Source organism: Cetorhinus maximus, chromosome 3 (assembly GCF_964194155.1).
Source record: "Cetorhinus maximus chromosome 3, sCetMax3.hap1.1, whole genome shotgun sequence".
NCBI classification, from domain to species: Eukaryota; Metazoa; Chordata; class Chondrichthyes; order Lamniformes; family Cetorhinidae; genus Cetorhinus; species Cetorhinus maximus.
The window spans coordinates 85,357,084-85,379,830 of NC_135881.1; the positions used below are offsets into that span (position 1 = coordinate 85,357,084).

At 43.8% G+C, this 22,747-nt stretch overlaps 1 protein-coding gene across 4 annotated transcripts in view; it reads left to right on the forward strand.

The window, feature by feature from the left end:
• cobl (cordon-bleu WH2 repeat protein) overlaps nt 1-22,747 on the forward strand; it is a 536,382-nt gene that overhangs the window by 231,330 nt on the left and 282,305 nt on the right. For all 4 annotated transcript variants that reach the window (XM_078538619.1, XM_078538620.1, XM_078538621.1 and 1 more), the window contains 2 exons: nt 18,547-18,757; nt 19,332-19,560. In XM_078538619.1, coding sequence (XP_078394745.1) covers nt 18,547-18,757; nt 19,332-19,560 — 440 coding nt within the window. The remainder of the gene's footprint in view (nt 1-18,546; nt 18,758-19,331; nt 19,561-22,747) is intronic.

A 22,747-nucleotide genomic window follows, 5' to 3' on the forward strand; every position in this document is an offset into this window, starting at 1 on the left:
TTAATCCTCAGTGCGCTTGTGGCAGTTTGCCTGTAGTCAAGGAGGACAATCATCGCTCAGTGGTTCTCGCCTTCCTGTGAGGTGGATTCTTAATCCACGCTTTGGTTTGTCCACACAGGCAATCGTTCAGGCAAGACAGGTGTTCAGGCCTCATTGTCATACTCAAACCCCAACATTAGAGATATCTTCAGGATGCAGTCATCTGTAACTCTCAGTAATGGATGTGAGGCTACGCTTCAGCTCACCTTTCAGTGCACTGTGAAACCTTCATGAGCAGCATAATCTGATACTTGTCAAGCACTCATGACCATACCTCTGTTTGGAGTCTGCCAGTGTCCCGTGCTGCCTAGCTGTGGCACTTGTGGGCCTGAAAGAAAATGACACTCCAACTGTGCCTTAAGGACCCCGACTGTTGATAATAAAGATCACACATCAGATTATTGGAGCCTTGCTCTGACCCCATTTGAGGACTCCATGTTTTCATTCCACCAGTCTGAAAAATGCACGTGGAACCCAGGCCCACCGATGCCGTGGTAAGTTGCACATTACCATGTTGATTGACTATCTCCGAGTTGGCAGAGGGTTAATATGATGAGGTGCTAGCCAAGCCTTCAGGCCCAGCGCTGCATCCTCCCATGTCAAAGTCAGGCATCTGGGGCCTCTGCAGACAACACCTAGGTCGCACAGTTTAAACCATCTAGCAGGAATAGCAAGGCTCAACGTGTGTCAGCAAGGCTCATAGCTCTAAACCATGGAGGTGGGAAGGTGGTGATTAATATTGGGGTGATGTTCAGAGGCACACCTAGACATGAGATAACGCTGCAAGTGGACAGGAGTGCAGAAGAGCTCCAAGTCTGGGTTCAAGCACACTCAAGGCTGACGGAAAATACATGGAGGCCAATGAAAGATGCACCGACTCCATGCACATCACCATTCAATCCTGTAAGGTCCACATTGAGCATTGGACGATGCAGAAGCATTGGGAACTAAAGCAGCCCCCAGGTTCTAAACTCATGAGGCGACATTATATGAAGCTCTGAAGCAGGTCTCAGAGATGCCTTGGCCAACCACAACTTTCTTAGAGGCAGACGCTTCTCTTATGTCGATACTGTGCACAGAACGGTCAGGCACTGTAATGAGATAGTTCTGGACACCATGAAGCTGAGGCAGACGATGGGACATCTGGGAGAAGGGGGGAATCTGTGACGCTTGACTGACCATGGAGTGTATTATCAGAGAGAAGACGTATACACAACATGAGAAATGGAATGAGTCAAAATATATTTACATTTATGCACATTATATACAGATTATGGACACCTGTCCTCTGTCGTTTGTTGAAATCTGGTGACGGCAGCTGACAAGCCTGCCTGATGTTCCCGTGTCTGTCCTTGCAGCTGCAACACCTGTATGAGGGCCGAGTCCAGAGGCTCATCATCTGACGTGGACACTGCAGGAGTCTGGCCTCCAGCAATTCTCTAAGTGCCGATGACCTTGGATGACCCTGCCTCCGCCTGCTATGGACCCGAATCTGTGGTGTGCTCACCAGATTGTGACCCTGAGCCTGCTCTAAAACTAGGTTCCTCTGTGGTGTGTGTCTCTGTGCTGGTGGAGGGTGCAGATGAACGCTGCAACGGGTCTTCATCCAGTGTGCCCGCAGGATCCTCATCCGAGGTGGCATGGGGACTGGGTCTGATAGGCTGGCTTTTCCTGCTGGTGTCTGTCAAAGAGAGGAAATAATTAGTGTTTGGCTGCATAATCAACAACATTACAAAGCACAGTCGGTTGATCGATGAGCTGGTGATGGGTCTTCACTGGCTTGGCGGACACCGGTCTCACATTCAGCATAGGCATGGTCCTGGTCCTCGCTGGCGAGCTCTGCGCATGCTCCTCATTCTTTGTGAGGGCCCTGAGCTCAGGCAACTCCCCTCCAGTCTGGGATCTCTCCTTTTTGTTGTGGGCAATCTTTTCCTGCATAAATTAAAATAGACAGAATGTGAACAGGACAGATGCCAAGGCAGATGATAAGGATGCCTGCCTTCTGTGGGTGTTGAGTGGACCTTTGTAAAGGTTGAGGATGCAAGTTGGATGTGAGAAGAGATGAAGATGACAAAATGTGTGTGAGAAAGTCAGTGGTGATGCCCCTTGTGCTGGTAGTGTGTGAGATCCCTGTAGACTGTTACCTTGCGAATGCTTGATGGCCTTGTGAGTATGTGAGTTGAAAGTGAGGAGAAGGTTGACTTACCCTTGTGAAGTAGCTGAGATCATTCATCCTCTTCCTGCACAGGATGGCAGCCCTTTTCTGAGCCCTGGCGACCTGCTCCAAGCTGGCATGATGAGGTTGGTGGATCTCTTTCTGCCATCGCGGGGGTAAAGGATGTCCTGGTGTACCTCAGCAGTGTTGAGAAGTGCCCCCAGTGCATTGTCGTTGAACTTCGGGGCAGTAGGCTTCTTTCCTTTTGGTGCCATCACTCGCCACGAACAATCCTGGGCTGTAGACAGTGAATGATGTGCATGGGTGCAGTTTAAATATGGCACCCAGAAAGATGATCTGATGAGGTTACGGTGGGCCGGACAGATCCCAGCCCACCCTGCTATGAGATACGACGTCTTTCACATTCATGCATATATAATGAGCAGAAAAGCAGATGATTTGGCACAGAAACCTGCCACGCTAGCCGGCGGGAAACGTGCTGCTTTTCCTGCCCATAACCGCTCTTGGTCTCTGGAGCTGAAATTTTTGCCCATTAACTCTGTTTTTCTGTCTGCATATGCTGCCTGATTGCTGTGTATTTACTAATTTATTTCAAATAAAACAGATCCTGGGATAGTGATTGCTGCTTTAATATGTTTTTAAAATGTTTTTGATCTAATTAATCATGTGAAATTAACTTTGTTGGATTCTACAAGAACTGTTAATATCAAACTAATACTATAGCTGAAGGGGTTATTTGCGCTGCCTCATTTTAAGCAGTGGATAGGTTATTATACAAAACATGAACATGCTAAAGGCAAAGCCTGACCCAAACTTCCTTTTTCCTTTTGTTTGAAGTTGCTAAGCTGATCAAGCTAACTTTACAATTCATTTAATAGGGGTTTCCTACAATAATGCATGCTAAAACACAAGTTTCATTTCATCATCGATAAGAATTACAAGTTTGGGTTTCTAATGCCATGAATAATTTATCTTGAGACTGCTGATAGAATGGGAAAATAGAAATCTGACTGGAATTAAAGTAGATTGTGAACATGAGAGAGAAACCTAGATTTGGGAAAAATGGAGGTTGCCACGGTGAGGAAGAATTACAAGAACAAGGGCCAGGACCATTGTCATGGCAGGGAGGTCTGCTCGTGCTGTTGGGGTTGGTTTGGCAGGGGGATGGGAACCTATGTGTAGATTCAGAAGGGGGAAAACAAAGCTGGAAATCGAAGGTAGAAAATTAGTAAGTGAGTTTGGGAGGCCAAGAATGTAGAATTTTATCTATGTTGATGTTTTTCTTGGAACAGGGGAGCTGAGGGGAGATCTAATTGAGATGCATAAAATTATGAGGGGTCTGGATAGAATGGATAGGAAGGATCTGTTTCCCTTAGCCAAGAGGTCAATAACCAAAGATTAAAAGTAACTGCTAGATTAGAACGGAGTTGATGAATGCTTATTTCACCTAGAGGATGATGGGGGTCTGGAACCCACTGCCTTAAAGAGTGATAGAGGCAGAAATCCTCAGCACCTTTCAAAAAATACTTGGATATTGCCTTGAGGTACCATAATCTACATGGAGTTGGAAAGTGGGATTAGACTGGATAGCTCTTTCTCAGGTGACATGAACACTTGGCCTCTTTCTGTGCTGTAAATCTATATTTCTAAACAAGTGATCCAATTGAGAATTAGAAAGGTAAATATGTATCAGCATTCGAACATACTTTTTCAATCATCAGAGTAAGGAGGATGAGCTCCTTCACAGAATCACAGAATTGTTACGGTGCAGAAAGGGGCCATTTGGCCCATCGTGTCTGCACCGGCTCTCTGAGCATTTTAACTTAGTAACCAATCTCTTGCCTTTTCCCCATAACCCTGTACATTGTTTCTATTTACATAATCATCCAATGCAATCCATGCTGTTTTGAATGCCTCATTTGAACCTGCCACCACCACACTTCCAGGCAGTGCATTCCAAACCTTAGCTACTCGCTATGTGAAAAAGTTTTTTTCTCACCTCGCATTTGATTCTTTTGCAAAACACTTTAAAACTGTGCCCTCTGGTTCTCGATCCATTTACAAGCTGGGACAGTTTCTCTCTATCTATCCTGTCCAGATCCCGCATGATTTTGAAAACTCCTCTTAGCCTTCTCCTCTCCAAGGAAAATAGTCCCAACCTCTCTCATCTTTCCTCATAACTGAAGTGTCTCATCCCTGGAACCATTGTCGTTAACTTCTTCTGCACTCTCTCCAATGCGTTCACATCCTTCCTATGGTGTGGCATCCAGAACTGTACATAATACTCCAGCTGAGGACTAACCAGTGTCTTATATAAGTTCATCATAACCTTTTTTTTTCATTCGTTCATGGGATGTAGGCTGGGCCAGCGTTTATTGCCCATCCGTAATTGCCCTTGTTCAGAGGGCATTTGAGAGTCAACCGCATTGCTGTGGGTCTGGAGTCACATGTAGACCAGACCAGGTAAGGACAGCAGATTTCCTTCCCTGAAGGACATTAGTGAACCAGATGGGTTTTTACGACAATCGGAAATGGTTTCATGGTCATCATCAGACTTTTAATTCCAGATTTTTATTGAATTCAAATTCCATCATCTGCAGTGGTAGGATTCAAAAGCAGGTTCCCAGAGCATTACCCTAGGTCTCTGGATTACCAGTCCAGTGACAATACCACTATGCCACCACCTCCCTGCTCTTGTACTCTATGCCCCTATTAATGAAGCCTAGAATGCTTTAGAAACAGCTCTCTCTACCTGTCCTGCCTCCTTTAATGACTTATGTACATATACACCCAGGTCTCTCTACTCCTGCACACCCTTTAGAATAGTATGCTTTATTTTATATTACCTCTGCATGTTCTTTGTACCGAAATGCATTACCTCACACTTCTCCGCATTGATCTTCATCTGCCACCTATCTGCCCACTCCATCAACGTGTCAATATCCTTTTGAAGTTCTGCACTGTCTTTCTCACAGTTTACAATTCTCCCAAGTTTTGTGTCATCCGCAAACTTTGAAATTGTCCCCTGCACACCAAGATCTAGATCATTTATATACATTAGGAAAAGCAAGGGTCCCAATACCGACCCCTGGGGAACTCCACTACAAACCTCCTTCCAGCCCGAAAAATACCCATTCACCATTACTCTCTGTTTCTGTCATTCAGCCAATTTTATATCCACGTTGCTACTGTCCCTTTTATTCCATGACCTATAATTTTCCTCACAAGTCTGTTGTGTGGCACTGTATCGAACACCTTTTGGAAGTCCATATGCACCACATCAATGGCTTTTCCCTCATCAACCATCTCTGTTACCTCTTCAAAAAACTCCAGCAAGTTAGTTAGACACGATTTTCCTTTAACAAATCCATGCTGACTCTTCTGAATCAAACTACATTCTTCCATGTGACCATTAATTCTATCCCAAATAATTGTTTTCAGAAGTTTCCCCACCACCGAAGTTAAACTGACTATTCCTTATCTCTTAATGTCAAGCAAAGGAATCCTTGGTCTGAGGGCTGACAAACAATCCACAAATTTACAATACAAAAATAAAAATACCTGGAAAAACTCAGCAGGTCTGACAGCATCTGCGGAGAGGAACACAGCTAACGTTTCGAGTCCGTATGACTATTCAACAGAACTAAGTTAAAATAGAAGAGAGGTGAAATATAAGCTTGTTTAAGGTGGGGGGGGGGGGGGGGGGGGGGGGGGAGGAGGAGGTGGGACAAGTGGAACTGGATAGAGGGCCAGTGATGGGTGGAGATTGCCAAAAGATGTCATAGACAAAAGGACAAAGAGGTGTTGATGGTGGTGATATTATCTAAGGAATGTGCTAATAGGTGACATTAAAGGTAGAAAGCAGGACGAGCAAGGTACAGATAGCCCTAGTGGGGGTGGGGTGGGGGGAAGGGATCGAAATAGCTAAAATGCTGAGATAAAACAATGGATGGAAATACATTTAAAAATAATGGAAATAGGTGGGAAAAGAAAAATCTATATAAATTATTGGAAGAAAGGGGATGGGGATGGAGGAGAGAGTTCATGATCTAAAATTGTTGAACTCAATATTCAGTCCGGAAGGCTGTAAAGTGCCTAGAAGGAAGATGAGGTGATATTCCTCCAGTTTACATTGAGCTTCACTGGAACATTGCAGCAGGCCAAGGACGGACATGTGGGCATGAGAGCAGGGTGGAGTGTTGAAATGGCAAGCGACAGGGAGGTCTGGGTCATGCTTGCGGACAGACCGAAGGTGTTCCGCAAAGCAGTCACCCAGTCTGCGTTTGGTCTCTCCAGTGTAGAGGAAACCGCATTGGGAGCAGCGAATGCAGTAGACTAAATTGAGGGAAGTGCAAGTGAAATGCTGCTTCACTTGAAAGGAGTGTTTGGGCCCTTGGACGGTGAGGAGAAGGGAAGTAAAGGGGCAGGTGTTGCACCTTCTGCGGTTGCATGGAAGGTACCGTGGGAGGGGGTTTAGGTGTAGGGGGTGATGGAGGAGTGGATTTACAATTTCCTGCCCTCTTACAGAAACTGTAAACTTACTAAAAATAATTATCTTATCATGCTCCATGTCAAGTTTCATTCTTCTTTATTTTAAAGGGTTTACTCAATGACATAGGTACAATCACCAGGAACTACATCAGTATAAAATGGCTTACTGCAGCTATTTTTCATGGAATTACAATTTGTTTTTGTGACCTCTATGTGTTGTCATCACCTAAAGCAAGTGGTACTTTTATATTTCTTAACCTTGTGTCAATCTTCACTACTTAGTGAATCAGCATAGCATTTTAACCAATCTGTTCCATGTACTGTTGAAAAACAAGGACCACCTAGCACTGTACAGTTAAACAGGTCCAGGACTAACAAATTCATCACAGAACTAAATCCCCTTGTGACCAGTAAAGTTTGTTTGGTTGCACCATTATCTTCACCACCTTCCTCAGAATTCTCTGTGTCCTGTCATTTTGAGGACCCTGCCTCTCTGCTTTGGGCAATTTGTCACATAATGATACATCGAGTGACGCCTGAGGCACCTATTAACTGTTTACTGGGTATTTCTGAGATTCATTCGCATACCATTGCTGTTCTAGCTCTGACTTTTGTTATAGTAGCCAGATTTGCTAAAGGTGCTTTCATCCTCATTCTGTCTTCCATTATATCTGGACCATTTCAAAATCTGGCAATCATTAAGTCATCTGTTCTTTGTGTCACTGCAGAATGTGCCATTTACCATGAAAGCTAAAATAAATTACTGTTTCCCTAGGAACTTTATCAAGGTAACAAACATCTGATCCACCCGAAACTCTGATTCGGAGAATCGAACCCTAATTAGAACCAGGAGCTTGTCCATAGAGACACCTAAGCACAATCTAGCAATTTAAATCCTGGTACTGATGCAAGTGTCCTCAAATTGAATTTTGTCAATCTTTTATACAGTCTGTTAAAGTCAATGATACATTCTTTCCTGGAATGTCCATCTGTTTTCCGAAATCTATCAAAACCCGTAATAGGCATTTAACATCCAAGAATTCTAATAGAAAGTCTAAAACTTTGTCAATATCCACCTGGTGAGCATCCAGCACAAAATACTTTGCTCCTGATTTTATTTCTGGTAGGAAAGAACAATGCAAAGGCCATACCGTGTTTCCCCTTTTGTAGGCATGTAACCTATATCCATAAATCCACTTCATTCTTCCTTTGGCCATATGGTTCAAACCCGGTGAACATTGGAGGGTAATCATACCCTGACAATTTAAACTTGGGTCTAGATTTTTGCAGAGTTGTGGAGATTCCAGGGACCTTTAAAAATGGTGATCAGGACATAGATCCGGAAGTCCCGTCCCATTTCCGACAGATCCTACTTTTTGCTGGTAAGGGAAAGGCGATGGGGTGTGACTCAGATATGAAGGAAACCTGAACTCAGCAGGGCCATTTGAACTTAGTTTTATGTTCACATAGGTTCTATTTTGCTGGAGCAAGGCCTTATTCCACAGTGTGTGAGTAACAGATTTTTAGAGTAGATGTAAATGTTCATGAAGGGTGGATAAAGTCTGTAGAACTGTTAAGCTGTCACGTTATTAAAAATTGCCCACTCTTTAAAAATTGAAAAAATACAGCCTGGCTGCGTCTGTGATTTGAAAAAGAAATCTGTTCCAGCGGTTTCAGTTGCTGTTTGTTGACATAACTCTAAGTGCTATAATTATGGCATTATTAATGCCTGACTGCTTTCTTTAACCAAACATTATCACATTGGGGGGGCTATAAGATCACAGTCTGATTGACAACTGATAGAGGTTATTCAAGGATTATTTGTCTTTGAAGTGGGGATATGAATACAATTGTTTGTTTTTATAAGAGATAAAGTACTTGAGGGGATTTAAATATATTGAATGGTCTTTCATGAATGAGTATTTTTTATATATAGCGAAGTCAAACGGATAGTTAGAAATTTATTTTATTCAGTCTCAGCATGACTCCTGAGGTCTGCTCATGGTGGATACTGGGTGAGTTGGTTGGAAGATATAAGGGCAAAGAATGGTGGATGTGGGGGGCATGAGTTGGCACTAAATTGGCATAAGGGCTATAAGGAGCCATGGAATTGGGTTGAGGGAACAGGTTAAAATGAGTTGGCATGGGAAGTAGGTGGGTAGGTGGTAGGAGATGGTATGAGGGATGAGGGCTAGAGAGCATAATGTTTAAGAAAACAACTGCAACGATTTCCTAGAGAACCGAGGCAGACCTTTTAAGCAGCCCACCTCGGCACCCAGCAACCTTTGTTAATGCCTCCAAACTACACTCAGGAATGGCAGGCCCTACTAATTCCCAGGCAACCCTGACAACCACTACCGGAACAAAGATCCCATTATTTGGGGCACTTTTGCCTGGCCCTGTGCACCCGCCTTGGAGTGAAAATTCTGGTCTTGTTTTCTGCTGTTTTTCACAATGGCTAGTAGGATTGTAGTTTTCTGTCTGAAATATTTTCCCTTAGTTTCCAACCTTCACCTTTAGGCAACCATCCACTACTACCATGTTCTATTAGAGGAGCAAGTTGGTGAAGGATAGAACTAGAACCAATCTTTACACACTTGGCCATCCAGTGCAGGTAGAGGATGAACGATCTCATCCGTGCAGCCAGGGTACGGCAACCATCTCATCACTCTAAACTCACACGCTTAAGTCCATCACACATTAACTGGCATCTCGCTCACTGCCAGCTCTCAAGAGACACCACCACCTATTCTCACACACATTTTCTCAAATGTCCATCTGGCCTCATCTCCTCTGGAGACTGCGTCCTCAGCCCTCACCATTTTGAGGCCACTTGCACGGATCAGCATATGTCCCTCCCCTCCAACACCCTGTGATACCCTCCTTCCCCAGTACAGTTCTCATCATGCAGCCTCTTCCCTTGCCTGAGGCCACTTCTCCCTCTTCCCCAAGCAAGACCTGGCTCTGCAGCCTTTGAAAAGCCACCAACATATGGCTGATCTGGTAAATAGAGACCTACCCGTGAGCTCCCCTAAAAGTGATGTGGTGCTGCCTGTGTAGCCTGGCGCTGATGAGTGCAAGTGCTGACCGCAGCAAGGTAGGCAAATAAACCTTGAAGTCCCGAGTGACATGCAGCTCACCACGTGCACGCTGCTTATGTGCTGTTGTGAAACACGTTGGCGTGTTTTCCCGTTGACGTGGGCAGACAATCGGGGGGGTGGGGCGGGTGGTGACTCCGGCGGGCTGGCCTAATAATGATATGCAGATGTATTATGATGAGGTTCCCGACATCTGATGGTGGGAAACGTGGTCCACTGTCGACGAGATGATTGGACAATTACAAACTGGTTTCATGCTGTCGTCAAACCGATTGCGCCATATTGTCCACTCACGCCACCAAATATGCCCGATGCATGCGGGCACGGAAAATCCCAGCCTCTGTCTTAAATGGGCGACCCTTTTATTTTTAAATAGTGACCCCCTAATTCGAGGTTCTAGATCCACCAGAGGGCAGTAATGTTCCAAAACACACGATGCCTATGCCCCAACTGACCAGCAGAGGGACCTCAACCAGATTGGACCCCAGGCTCACCCACCATAATTCAGAATTGCAAGGTGACCAAACAGAGTTAACCACCCTATTTTAAACGATCCATGAACAGCACATCAGGTTACTGCACTGTAGCCACATCCGATTTGGATGCAGGAGAGGCCCCTGCCAGAAGGCCATCTCCCTCTCATCCAGGCCCAGAATGGCTGGCCCAAGTTCACAGGTCAACTGCCCACCTGTTGCTGTGCCAACCCAAAGCACCTAGCACCAGAAGCTGGAACTCTCCAGCTGTGCTAGCACCCGAGCTGGATCCTGAACTGGAATACCCCAAAGAGGCCAAAGACCCTTTAAAACACCCCACTCTCCTGATCCTCAGCCTAGCCCCAGTCTCTGGGTCTGAACTGATGAACCCACAGGTTACCAAAGTGGACAGGCAAGAGGCTAAGCTGGACAAGAGCAGCTCAGCCCTATAATCCCGGGCCAGGCACCCACCAAGTAAGATTTCCAGCATTCCCCTGCGGATCGCCCAGAGCACCTTGACCATCACTCACCCCCCGACTGCTCATCACCCCGTAAAACCCCAGACCCTTTTGGGGATACTTAATCAGGAAGTTGGAATGCCTGACCCCCGACAGAGGGAAGTCAGAACTTTAGCACCGAATAGACTTCCCCATGCCGATGAATTTTGAATCCTTCCAAGTCACCTAAACTGTCCAAAATCCCAGGACTGGACAATGTCCTTGTGGGAGCCCTGTCCTGGGTTTAAACCATAAAATGAAAATGTAGCAGGGAACTGCCATTTCCCCTGCTAGCTGTGTGTCTGATGGGCCAGCATGAATCAGAGAACACCTGTATATTTCTTCACTTCCTATTCTTCCTTCCCTAAGACCACATAAAAAAATGAAATAGAATTAATTTTTTCTCCAGCAGTGGAGGTCTGACCTGGCCCAAAGACATGAAGGAAATGTTTATATCATCCTGGCTACTTTACAAAATTATTATTTTTTAAATGGATAAAGGCTTTACACTGACTGAAGCCTGACTAGCTACGGCTCACACAAAAGGAATCTCTAGCCTTCAGAAAACAGTAAGGATCTCATTATCTCTAAAGAGGTGCTAATGCCCCCATGACTGCAGAAATTTAATTCCAAGGAAATGCACAAAGACCCTTTCCATTTCTAAGACAGAGCTCTAGTCAAGAGAGACAATACATCTGCGAGGACAAAGGTGCCCTGAAACCGCTGAATCTTATTAATGGATGCAACATTTAACCATTGCAATAATCCAGAGCAGGAATATACATCCTTTGTAAAGCCAAAGGGAAGAAGTGGGAGTTATGTCACATGATACCCCCCCCCCCCCACCCTTCCTCCTCCAAGCTGCTAGAACCTATAATGTGTTGTAGAGCTGAATCCAGGCAGTCTGCAATCATTCATCGACAAAAGCAGCAGAAACAGAGCTCTGTCCAGGTTTAAATTGTCTGGCCCTCATCTACACTGTTTTCTACTAGAATATCTGAACTTCGGTACCAGTGCCTACTGCAAGACTGATCTGTACATGCTTCTCCCATCGTGGAAGTCAGCACTACTGGAAAAGTGGATCACCCGCATCAGTTCCCGATGGCTAACCTCTCTAAAGGAATACACCATTGGACTTTTCATTCTGGATTCTGGACTCATCTGAATCAATAATTTGTACTGCTGAAAAAAGAGACATGTCTTGCATTTATCAGGACACTTCATAAGAATACCAATATAAGGGGAAAACAACAATTTATACTGTATGAGATGAGAGTGCTGATTGGTTGGCAAGTGGACTCTGGTGGAGGCGTTGCCATGGAGAGTGCACCAGTGATGGTGATTGACAGTTAACTGCCAAGCATTGTTTGAAATTTAAACCAGGCAGCTTGACCCTGATTGGTCAAGGCATTGTCCTGAGAAATGAGTCAGCGAATGCCTGTCACTTATTTTGCTTAGCTGAAACTGACACAATGAGTGTACATGTTCTTTCTGTCTCCAAAGAACAGGGCCCTGTGTATTAATATCAGTAGCCCCCAAGAACACGCAAATGCATCACACTGTGAGCCTGACTGACAATCTTAAATTGGTTGTCAGTGTAATTCTTAGCACACTGAGGACTATTTAGTAAAGGTTGTCCAATTGCGGAATCACATCTAATGTTGGACACTCTGGCTGAGATTTACAGTGCATTCTAGCGTCGGGCGTATTTGATGGCGTGAGCAGACAATATGGCGAGAAGGCCAAAAATCGGTTTCACGACGTCATGAAACCAGTTAGAGATCGTCCGCTCAGCTCATCAATGGCGGGCTGCATTCCCCGCCATTGGACGTTGGGAACCTCATTGTAATACATCAGCATTTCATTATAAGGCCAGCCCGCCGGACTCATCGCCCCCCCGCTGGATCATCCACCCACGTTAGTGGAAAACATGCCTTGACGACTGTGATGTGAGAAGTCGGGATTTACCACTAGGGCCTTGCTCACATCGTGGACATCTGAGGAGCAGAAAATGCTCGAGCCCGACAGCAACGGGATCCTGGGGGAAACATCCATGCCATGCTGGGTGGATTCTCATGGACATGGCTCTGCGGCGAAGCAGTGCACGGAATTGGAAAGTCATCGTTGATGCTCCTAACGGATGATGGTCAAGGGGATGGGAGACGAAGGGCTAGGATCGGTTGGGATAAGAAGAGGTGTCAGGGTCGGTGAGATTTGGGGGTGGAATGAGGATGTCAGAATGGGGTGAGGTTCGGAGGTGGGGAAATGAAGGTGTCAGAATGGGGTGAGTTTGGGAGGGGGGAATGAAGGTGTCGGGGTTGAGATTGGGAGGGGGTGAGATTGGGAGGGGGAATGAAGGTGTCATGGGGTGAGGTTTGGAAGGGGGATTGAAGGTGTCAGGGGAGTGAGATTGAGGGGAGGAGTCAGTAATGGGGGAGAAGTTGACAACTGGGTAGGCAGGTGAAAGGGGGGTAGAAGGTGTAAGGAAAGGAGCTCGAAGGGGGTAAGTAGTGCAGAGAGGGGAGGGAGTCCAGGGGGAGGAAAGAGTGCGGAGAGGGGAGGGATTCCGGGGGGAGGAAGAAGTAAGGGTGGAGGAAGGAGTTGGGAAGGGGGAAGGAATTAAGTAAGGGTGGAGGAAGAACTGAGGGTGTATGAGGGAGTCAGGAACAGGGAAGGAGTAAGGATGGCAGAAGAAGTGAGGCTGGAGGAAGAGGTAAGGCTGGAGGAAGGAGTCAGGAGAGGGGAAGGACTAAGGGAGGGGCCGGAAAATTCTGGCCTTTGTGTTCCTCAGTATCTTCTATTTCCTTAATACTGCTTGATCCAGTTGGTCTTCCTGTAAATTTTTGATCTGTAAATGGAAGTTTTCTGCTGCTACAGCATGCTATTTTAAAATGCCCCATCTTGTGGCATGAGCGGCACTTGGCATCCATGGCTGGGCAGACTTCTTGCCGATGACGTTTTTTCCCTACCACAATACGACAAGGAACAGTGGTGCTGACTGCGCCCTCTTCATACTGGCCCTGTTTTCTGGCAACTGTGCTGATAGCTTGCAAAGTTCAACCTCCCTGGCTAACTGTTCTGCTTTTGACAAAATGAGATCTTCTCTGGACTGTAAAATGTCTGACAATACTTTATCAACCACCCTTACTACTCCGATGAGCTCCTTTCTCCATGCCCCATATTCAGTTATTACTAAGCGATATAGGTCGTTTATAAAAGAATCAATATTCTATCTAGGTTCCTGGCTGCACCGGTTAAATTTTGCCCAGTTTATTATAGTTTTGCTCCCTACGCTAAAGTAAGACTCAAAGGCCTTGATGATCCCTTCATATTTCATGGTTTCTTCATCAACTTCCTGTCTTCTTAAGATGTCATTGGCACAGCTGCCGATTGCATAAAGGGAAACACTGACCTGATCCTTATCTGGTTTCTGAGTGAGCCTGGAGGCAGTCCAGTATTGGCTGAATCAGAGATGCCAGTTTCTTCACTGTGCAGCTTCACCAAGGCCCTCCACGAGGTCCAGGAGCTTGGATAGAGGTAAGACTTTTTCCATAGCTCTGTGCATGGGAATTCCAGTGTTGATTAGTTGCTCTGATTGCTGCTGTGGGCATTTCTCAAATGCGCTCTGCCGGGTTGACAGCCTTCATTTTTCCCACTTTTATCAGCATCACCTGGGATCCTTAGTAAATGTTTCGCAGACCGCTGCCACCATGTATTATTATCACGACTGGGCTCTGGGTGCCTTCGATTGAAGAGAGCTGGCAACCATGCTGTTGCAAACTAGTGAACATTTATTGACTATTTACACTATATACAGAGGCAGACTTAGCAGGACTGCATTAGAGCCCTTTCCTCAGGTCCCAGTTACATGTGATCCAAAATCATCTGACATCACTGATGACGCACTCTAGCTATTAGCATAATAGCTGTTAACCCTTTATGCTACAAAATTCAAGTAGGGAGATGGTGGAGAATGAGGCAGAGATTGTGTGAGTGGAGTTCTGAGGGGAGGGAGGACATGCGCGAGGGGCTGAGTGGGGGTGGAGTGCATGAATTTGAGAGTCGGGGCTGAAAGGGGATGGAAGGGCACGAGTGAGTGAGTGGGGGGCTGAGTGGTGGAGGGAGGATATCAGAGACTGAGTGGAGGTCTGTGGAGCGGGAGGCTTGCGTGAGTGAGTTGGCGGGGAGACAGGTTAGGAAGAGGTTTTGTGTGTGTGTGTGTGTGTGTGTGCACACGCGCTTCACTGAGTTTTCTGTCACCATGGAATATGGAGAGTTTGGCTGAAACCTACATGGCTACATAAATAAGAACATTTTTACCAAGTACTTCAATTTTCACATTTGTATGATATATTGTTGATCTATAATATGCAAATTTTAATAATAACATCAAATGTTACGGCTTTATTGCTGTTTTTTTGCTGGCACCTGGGGTCATGTTGATTTACAAGAGTTTTTTAAAGTATACATTTGTTCATGTGATGTGGGCGTCGCTGGAAAGGCCAGTTTTTGTTGGCCATCCCTAATTGCCCTTGAGAAGGTGGTGGTGAGTTAAAATTGGGTCACATTGGAAAATAGCTTGTGAAGCACTGCTGCAGTGCTTTGCTTTGTTTCCCCTGTACATAATCTAGAAAGGTCATGTTTTGTTGTTAGCATGGACTTCATCCTGTATTACGTGCACTAACTGCATTGAATGATGAAATACTTAAGTCACTTTGGCGATTTGATGCAAATGCATTGGTCCACAGTCTTGACAGTAATAGAAGGTAAACAAAAGGAAAACTAATGTTTCTACCCATTTGAAGTGGCCTAGAAACATTTGCATTCCAAGGCAGATGTAAAAAAATGTTTTAATTACATGATTCCTTGTCACAGAACATTTTCAGACATTCTTGTCTTCGGCTACTAATTTTCAGATCTTTTGTCTTTGGCCACTCTCACGCCTGGGAATTGTTCTCTAAACACACTGAGTGGACATGGCCTTCTGCTGAGAGCTCTTTTTTCCATACTCCTCACTCTTCCAGCAGCTCTGTCTGCCTATTCATGTACCCATGGGTGCAACTGGTTTGTACAGAAGCCTTGAAGTCAGGACAAAGATCTTCAGCTCCTGCCACATTATTTGCTATAGACTTATGCAACTGGAAACAACTATAGCAAGCACCAAAGGACAGGGGAGTTGGTGGCATAGTGGTATTGTCACCGTATAGGTAATCCAGAGACCCAGGGTAATGCTCTGGGGACCTGGGTCCGAATCCCGCCATGGCAGACAGTGGAATTTGAATTCAATAAAAAATGATGATGTTGATTGGTTCACGAGGGAAGGAAATCTGCTGTCCTTACCTGGTTTGGCCTGCATGTAACTCCAGACCCACAACAATGTGGTTGACTCTTAAATGCCCTCTAAGCAACTAGGGGTGGACAGCAGCACCCACATCCCATGAGCGAATATTAAAAAAACCCTTGTAGAATTATCTTAACAGTCAGAAGCGATTAACCAGCAACTAACCCTGAAATAGAAATGGTGCTGCACATGTGTTCAGCTGTGTGAATTTAAGTGAGAGCGTTAGCCAGAGCATTGAACTCAAAATGACAGTTAGCATTGCACACGCTAACAGCCTCACCAAAAGGGGCCTGGTGTGATTCGCCCACAAGTGAACAGACACCATGGGTGTCAATTTAGAGCTCTAGGCACTCATAGGGGAGAACTTTCTCCTGGTTGGGTGCAGGCGCGCTGCCATTTTACCAATTACATGACACGTGCCCAGAAGCACTCAGTGCTACCTGTGCGGGTGGGGGAAAGGGGGAGAGTTGGGGCCTGTGCTCTTTCGCACATGCGATTAATTTCATAATGTGAACTTTAAATTAAGAACCTAAAAAATCATTTACATATGTCACATGAGCGTCACATGAGCTGGGACATATTTTTCAAATGTTCCAGAAGTACTTATTAATGCAATAAACCCTTCATGAAACCTCATCCCACCCGTGGATGAGGTTCCATGAAAAATGCGAACGCCGCTTGGGCTCTTCACCTGCCCGTCAACCTTAAGGTTGGATGGGCAGCATTTTCAATTGTCTTAATTGTTTGATTAATGGCCTTAACAGGCCCTTGACAGTTCAGCGTGCGCACACCGAATCAGAATGATGCGCGGTGACGTCGGGATGCACACCCGACGTCACCGCGCGTTATTTTACGTGTCGGAGGATTCTGCCCATAGTGCACAAAAAACTGGTGCTAATGATCCCAATTTCTCATTGACGGTTCTGAATTCTATTTATGGATGAAAAATTCCAAGATGACTATTTGGTCATTTTAAAACGAAACATTTTTTAAGGAAATGTTGTTCACAGTGACACAGTTGAGCTTGTCATTACTCAAAGTCTCTTAACAACCTTGATCCAACCCAAGCACAGCAGAATCTTAGTGAAGCTTCTAAGAAAAAGCGTGCTACAAATCAGTAACTGGAACTGAAAGAAGAATATACTATTGATGGAGATGATGTTATTTATGAAAAGTTTCACTGTGTTCAGTCTGGGTTTTTGTGGAATTATGTTGTGAATCAGATTTCATTGTAATATTAAAATAAGACAAGAAATTAATGAATGGTTTAAAATGCTAAATGATAATTTTAAATGGCTTATCAAGGTTCTCTAAATATTTCTGTTTGTTTAATTGTATTTTCTTCATTCATTGTTCCATGCTTCATTTCACCATGAATGAACACTTTACTGATTTCTGAATTTTGTGGCTGTTTTTCATAGAAAGGATCAAATTAAGGGTCATCTCAAAAATGCTTTTAAGTTAAAGTTTGTATGAAAGGGGTTAAATTCACAGGAAAACAGAGCTCTGAGGTATACTATATATACTATGCCTTGGATAGGGTGTCTGAACCGACATCCCACCAACAATGAAATATGATTTGACATTTCAGCAACTGCTCACACCCGATGCTGTGACAACCCTATTCATCTGAACTCTGAAGGGGTCATTGTCAAGTTAGGCTGGTGAACTCCATGCTGGGCAGAGATTATGGATCGCCAGGTTTGACTTAAAGCTGAATCTACAGTGAGGATTAAGATACAAGGCCTGGTTTTTGGAAATGAGACTGCAAGGGCAGTCAGATAGCAAAAGCCTGCAAAAGACAGGAAACCATTGAAAGAAGAGGTTCTGTGTTCAGACTGTAAGGCAGTATGTAGGATGGTCATTCTGATTCAATCAAATCAGACAACCCGACACATTCACTATTTTATTGTTGTTACATGAAACAAAATTGCATCAATTGAACTGGACAACTCTGAGCATACATGCTGCTCTGTATGTTTCACTTCACTGTGGAATAAGGCAGTGTACTAAGCTCCATCCCACATTTGAAGAGGTTAAACAAAATACATGCAAAATTTACATTTATCCAGTTCTGGTCACAAGGGAGTTTTACTGTTCCCGCCAGATTTTTTTGATTCTACAAGTAGACATAGAGCAAGATGAGAGAGTTCTCATAAAAGTAATGCGGGCAAACTGCTTAGAGGAGTGACTGATACCACTAAATGGGAGATGCTATCTATGGCAGACCCAAGTTTGAAATGCTATTCAATTAAAAATTAAACTTTTAATGAATAGTAACAAAATCACTCAGGAGAGTGAACTTATTGGCATGTTCTAATAACCATTTAGTTTTTCTTTAACAATCTTCAAAATGCTCTGGAGACATGCCTATTTAAAGTGTTGCATATGTAATATTTAATTTTAATGGGATTTTTTTTTTCTATTACAGTAAAGCAGTGATGGATCTACTGATTGATTTGTGCAGCCAATATCATTTAAATCCAACCCATCATACTCTTGAACTGCAATCTAAAGAGACACATAAACCATTAGGCTTCAAGCCAAACACTCCAGTAGGAGTTTTGGATATAGACAAAGTGCTCATAAAGCAGAAAGTTATTGAGGAGAAGCCAAGGAGACCCCCACCTGTAGTGCCTGAAGTAGGTAACAAATCAGAAGCATTGTTATACTTATTTTTAAAAAAAAAGCTTTTTATGTTAATTGTGGCTTGCAGGATGATTCTGTGATCCAAAATGTGATGCTTACTGAATTTGCTGTGTTAACTGTATGTAATTCCTATTTTATGTTTATCTCCATTTATCAAAATTTTCACAAAAAATGTGAGCAGCATGCATTGTGGTGAAGGAGGTATAAAAAGTTAACTAATAATTTTTTTACTTTAGTTCACGTTTGGGAATGAAGGATGACGGATAAACCTGCAATAACGATATCATTTTAGGAAAACTGATAATTTATGAATGCTCCCTGATTCATTAAATTGATGGTTAATATATATCTACCCATGATTTCTTGTCCCCAGATAAACATGTGTGATTTTACTGTGTTACTGTGTTCTGCACACCAAACACTTGAAAGTATCATTCATAATAGTGCTACGTGCTAATAACATGGCTTGCAAAACTAAAAGTAAATAAGTGAAGAATTTATCTATTCTGGTAGATACATTGTTATCACTTGACTTGATTCTTAATGTAAACACTTTGACTATTACAGAAAACTGTGAGGTTGGTGGTAAATTTCCACAGGACACAAAAAACTGTGGTGCGAGTCAATCCTCTTGCGCCTTTGCGAGATCTGCTGCCAGTTATATGTGAAAAGTGTGACTTCAATTCAGATCACCTTGTGCTCCTGAAAGACAACATCAGAAGGAAAAAGGTGGATCTTTCAAAATCATTGAGTGATTTGGAAACCCGAGAATTGTATGCTCTGGATACCAGCAGAGGTGAGTTTGTCCAGGAACAGACCAGTAACAGGAGAACATGACGTAGTTTCACCTAAACACATTTACTTTAAAGCTGTTTGACTAAGTGTTAATCTTTGTCTCAGTACTTTTCTCCCAGAGAGAAATTAACCTAAAATGATTACACGGTAAGTTGTTTTTCTTGTAGGAAAATGTTTGCAATTTGTAATTCCAATTTTATTTGTTGAATACTGACCTACCCAGCAGTTTTCTGATGAATGAAAGGCGAATAATAAACTTGTCACATTAATTGAAATGGAGCCCCAAGCCTGGAGCGTAGGGTTAATTTTCTGACTAGTTGGGGAGCATTGTTTGCAAAGAAGTCTTTTCTGAGGCATTGTAACATGTTAATATGTTACTGGAGTTTTATTTTAATATGTATCATGTGAATGTTTTCTCATCAGTAGAATATTAAAATCAGGGTGTTTCTCTCTTGGAAGGCAGGACACGCTGTATTAAACCATCAGAATGGTTCCATTTGAGACTTTGGTGACGGCATTTTAAAAAAAATTAATGTATAAGATCCATTCTAATACCACTCTGTTAGAGGCAACATTGTTACAAGGCAAGATTAGGACACACTTTTATTTGTTAAAATAATCAAGGGGTCAAAGGTACTCTGTGCGTCAGAGTTCTGTAGTTCTGTTTTTTTAAAATTTACTTGTTTGTCTTCACATTTAGTTTATGAGGAAAACAGAACTAATGCCAAAACTACATGTCCAAAGTTTTGAAATTTGAACACTTGTCCAAGATGAATTTTCAGTCTTATGACCCTTCATAAAGTGCCTGGATTGTTTTACCAAATCAACCAAAAGCATAGTTGCATCTTAAATTCCAGTGAACTGTTGCTTTGATTAAACATAGTTTGCAACAATGATCTCTTTAAGCCGCACACATGTGCGACTGTGCAGCAATCGTTAAGGTATTGTGTAGTCCACTCTCAAGCTGGCCTTTTTAAGATACATGATTGAGCAGTAAAATGTAAAGGTGCCATGCATTGAAATAAACAGGCCACACACAACAATGAAAATCTAGAGGGATCATTGGTTTACAGTCTTATGTCAAATGATGTCTATTTACTGAATGGGCTGTGGAAAATTCCTATTGCCTTAGTTCTGGCTCAGCTTTGTGCATAACTAAACTGTACCATGACTTGAAGCAAGCACCTGAAAAAGGAAAGAGTTTGCATTTCTATAATCCAAAACGTTTCCATTTAAAATACTGTCTCTCAGATTGAAATAAATAATTGCACTTTTGCAAGATGAATGCTTTTTTGTAGTCTTATGTGTTTATGCTCAATACCTGTGACTTTAAAGCCACTTAAGATGAGAATCAATGTTTTTTAAGGAATTCCAATTTATGATTTTTTTTGTTAATATTGTGCCCTTTTTGTAGTCCTTCAGTCTCAAACATATTCTGCTACTACAGCTCTAAATTACAAAGGTACAGTGTGTTTGATGTGTTGCTTTTCCATTTCCTGCTCTGCTGTAGCAGGTCTAGTATAAATCTCAAATTTTGGAAATCAAAAGCTTGATGGCTGCTACTGGATGTGAGAAATGATGATACATTGTATAATTGCTGCTTTACATTAACACCAGAATATTAATGCAATGCTCATGTAAAATTGTTTTGTGTCTTGAAGGGCAAGACATTGCAAATTACTGTTGTTAAGAGTATATGACACTATGCAAAAACTGCTCACTATCATCCTGGAATGCAAAAGATAATGCCTGGCTTCTTTTCTCTACTGCAAACCATCTGCTTAAACTCCTCACCCTTGCTTCTTCCACCCTCAACTTGAACAAGGGAGCTCATGGACTTCTTTGTCACCAAGATTGAGACCATCTGTTCAGCTGCCTCTGCTGCTTCCCTCTTCTCCTGGCACACCAGCCCAAATTTCATTTAAGATGCCACTTTGCTTCAACCCTGAACTTGCATGTTTCTCAGCAGCTCTCTCTCCTCATACTGTCCTTATCCCCTTCAACTCTGCTGTCATCACCCCTCTCCTGAAAAAAATACCCTTGGACCCCTCTGTCCTTGCAAAGTACTGCCCCATTGCTAACCTCCCTATATTATATCCTGGTTAACAACTTGCATTATATTGAACCTTTAATGTAGTAAAATATCCCAAGGTGCTTCACAGAAATGATATCTTTCAGACACTTTCTCCTGAGATAAGCGAGCTGAGCTGGGAATTTTCCTCACTCCTGCTACCTGCTTCGAGGATGAAAATCCAGCTCAATATGGCAGATCACATAAAGCCACCGGCTGCTGTGGATCCTTAGGACCAACTATTCTAGGGTGCTGGATATGGGTGTGGGTCCTTGGCGGCCCTATGCCCGCAATCTACCTCCCTGGCCTCTTGCGGACAACCTTCTCCTACAAGAGAGAGGGCAGAATGTCAGTGTCTGTGTGTCAGTTTGTTTGGGTGATGTGCCTACCATAGCTGAATAGGTGCAGATATGTGGAGGCAGCAAGGGATATGTGCAGTTGACAGCATTGGAAGATGTGTGTGGGTAAGGTGAGGTATAAAGATTTTAGGGATGTGCCCTGAGCATCAGGGGGTAGTGCTGGGTGAGTGATGGGGCTGTGTTACATTGAGCAGTATGCGAGGTGTATGCTGCATTCACTCACCCTGCCCACCTGAGTGAGGTCATTAAATGTTTGGCAGCCATGTGATGTCCATGGTGCCATGCTCTGGGTATCATGACCCTTGCCACCTGCTCCCAATCCCTTTGCAGGATTAGTTTGGAGGGTTGCCTATTCCTGCCAGAAACATGGCCTCCTTCCTGGCCTGGAACTCTCGACACAGTGAGAAAATCTGGGAGTCCTCTCCTTCCCTTGTTAGGCCTCCCCCTGAATGGTAAAATAAACTATTATCCAGCAGCCTGCAGTGCATTGCTCCAATTTCTGCTTTTATGAGGACTGTGCCTTCAAAAAGGGAAGGTTGCCTGGAGCATGTGATTTTTGAAGAAAGCTACTCGACTCCCGTGGTGTGAGCAGAGGGGGAGGATGCCTGCATTGAAATGGAGACCAGGCCTGCATGGGTGCCACTCGTGGTTACACTACAATCATGGAAATGAATTGGGTAGACAAATTTTCTATCTTAGCCACATCATGCCGCGAATCATTCCCCATGTGCCCAAATATTGGAGTCAATGAACTTCGT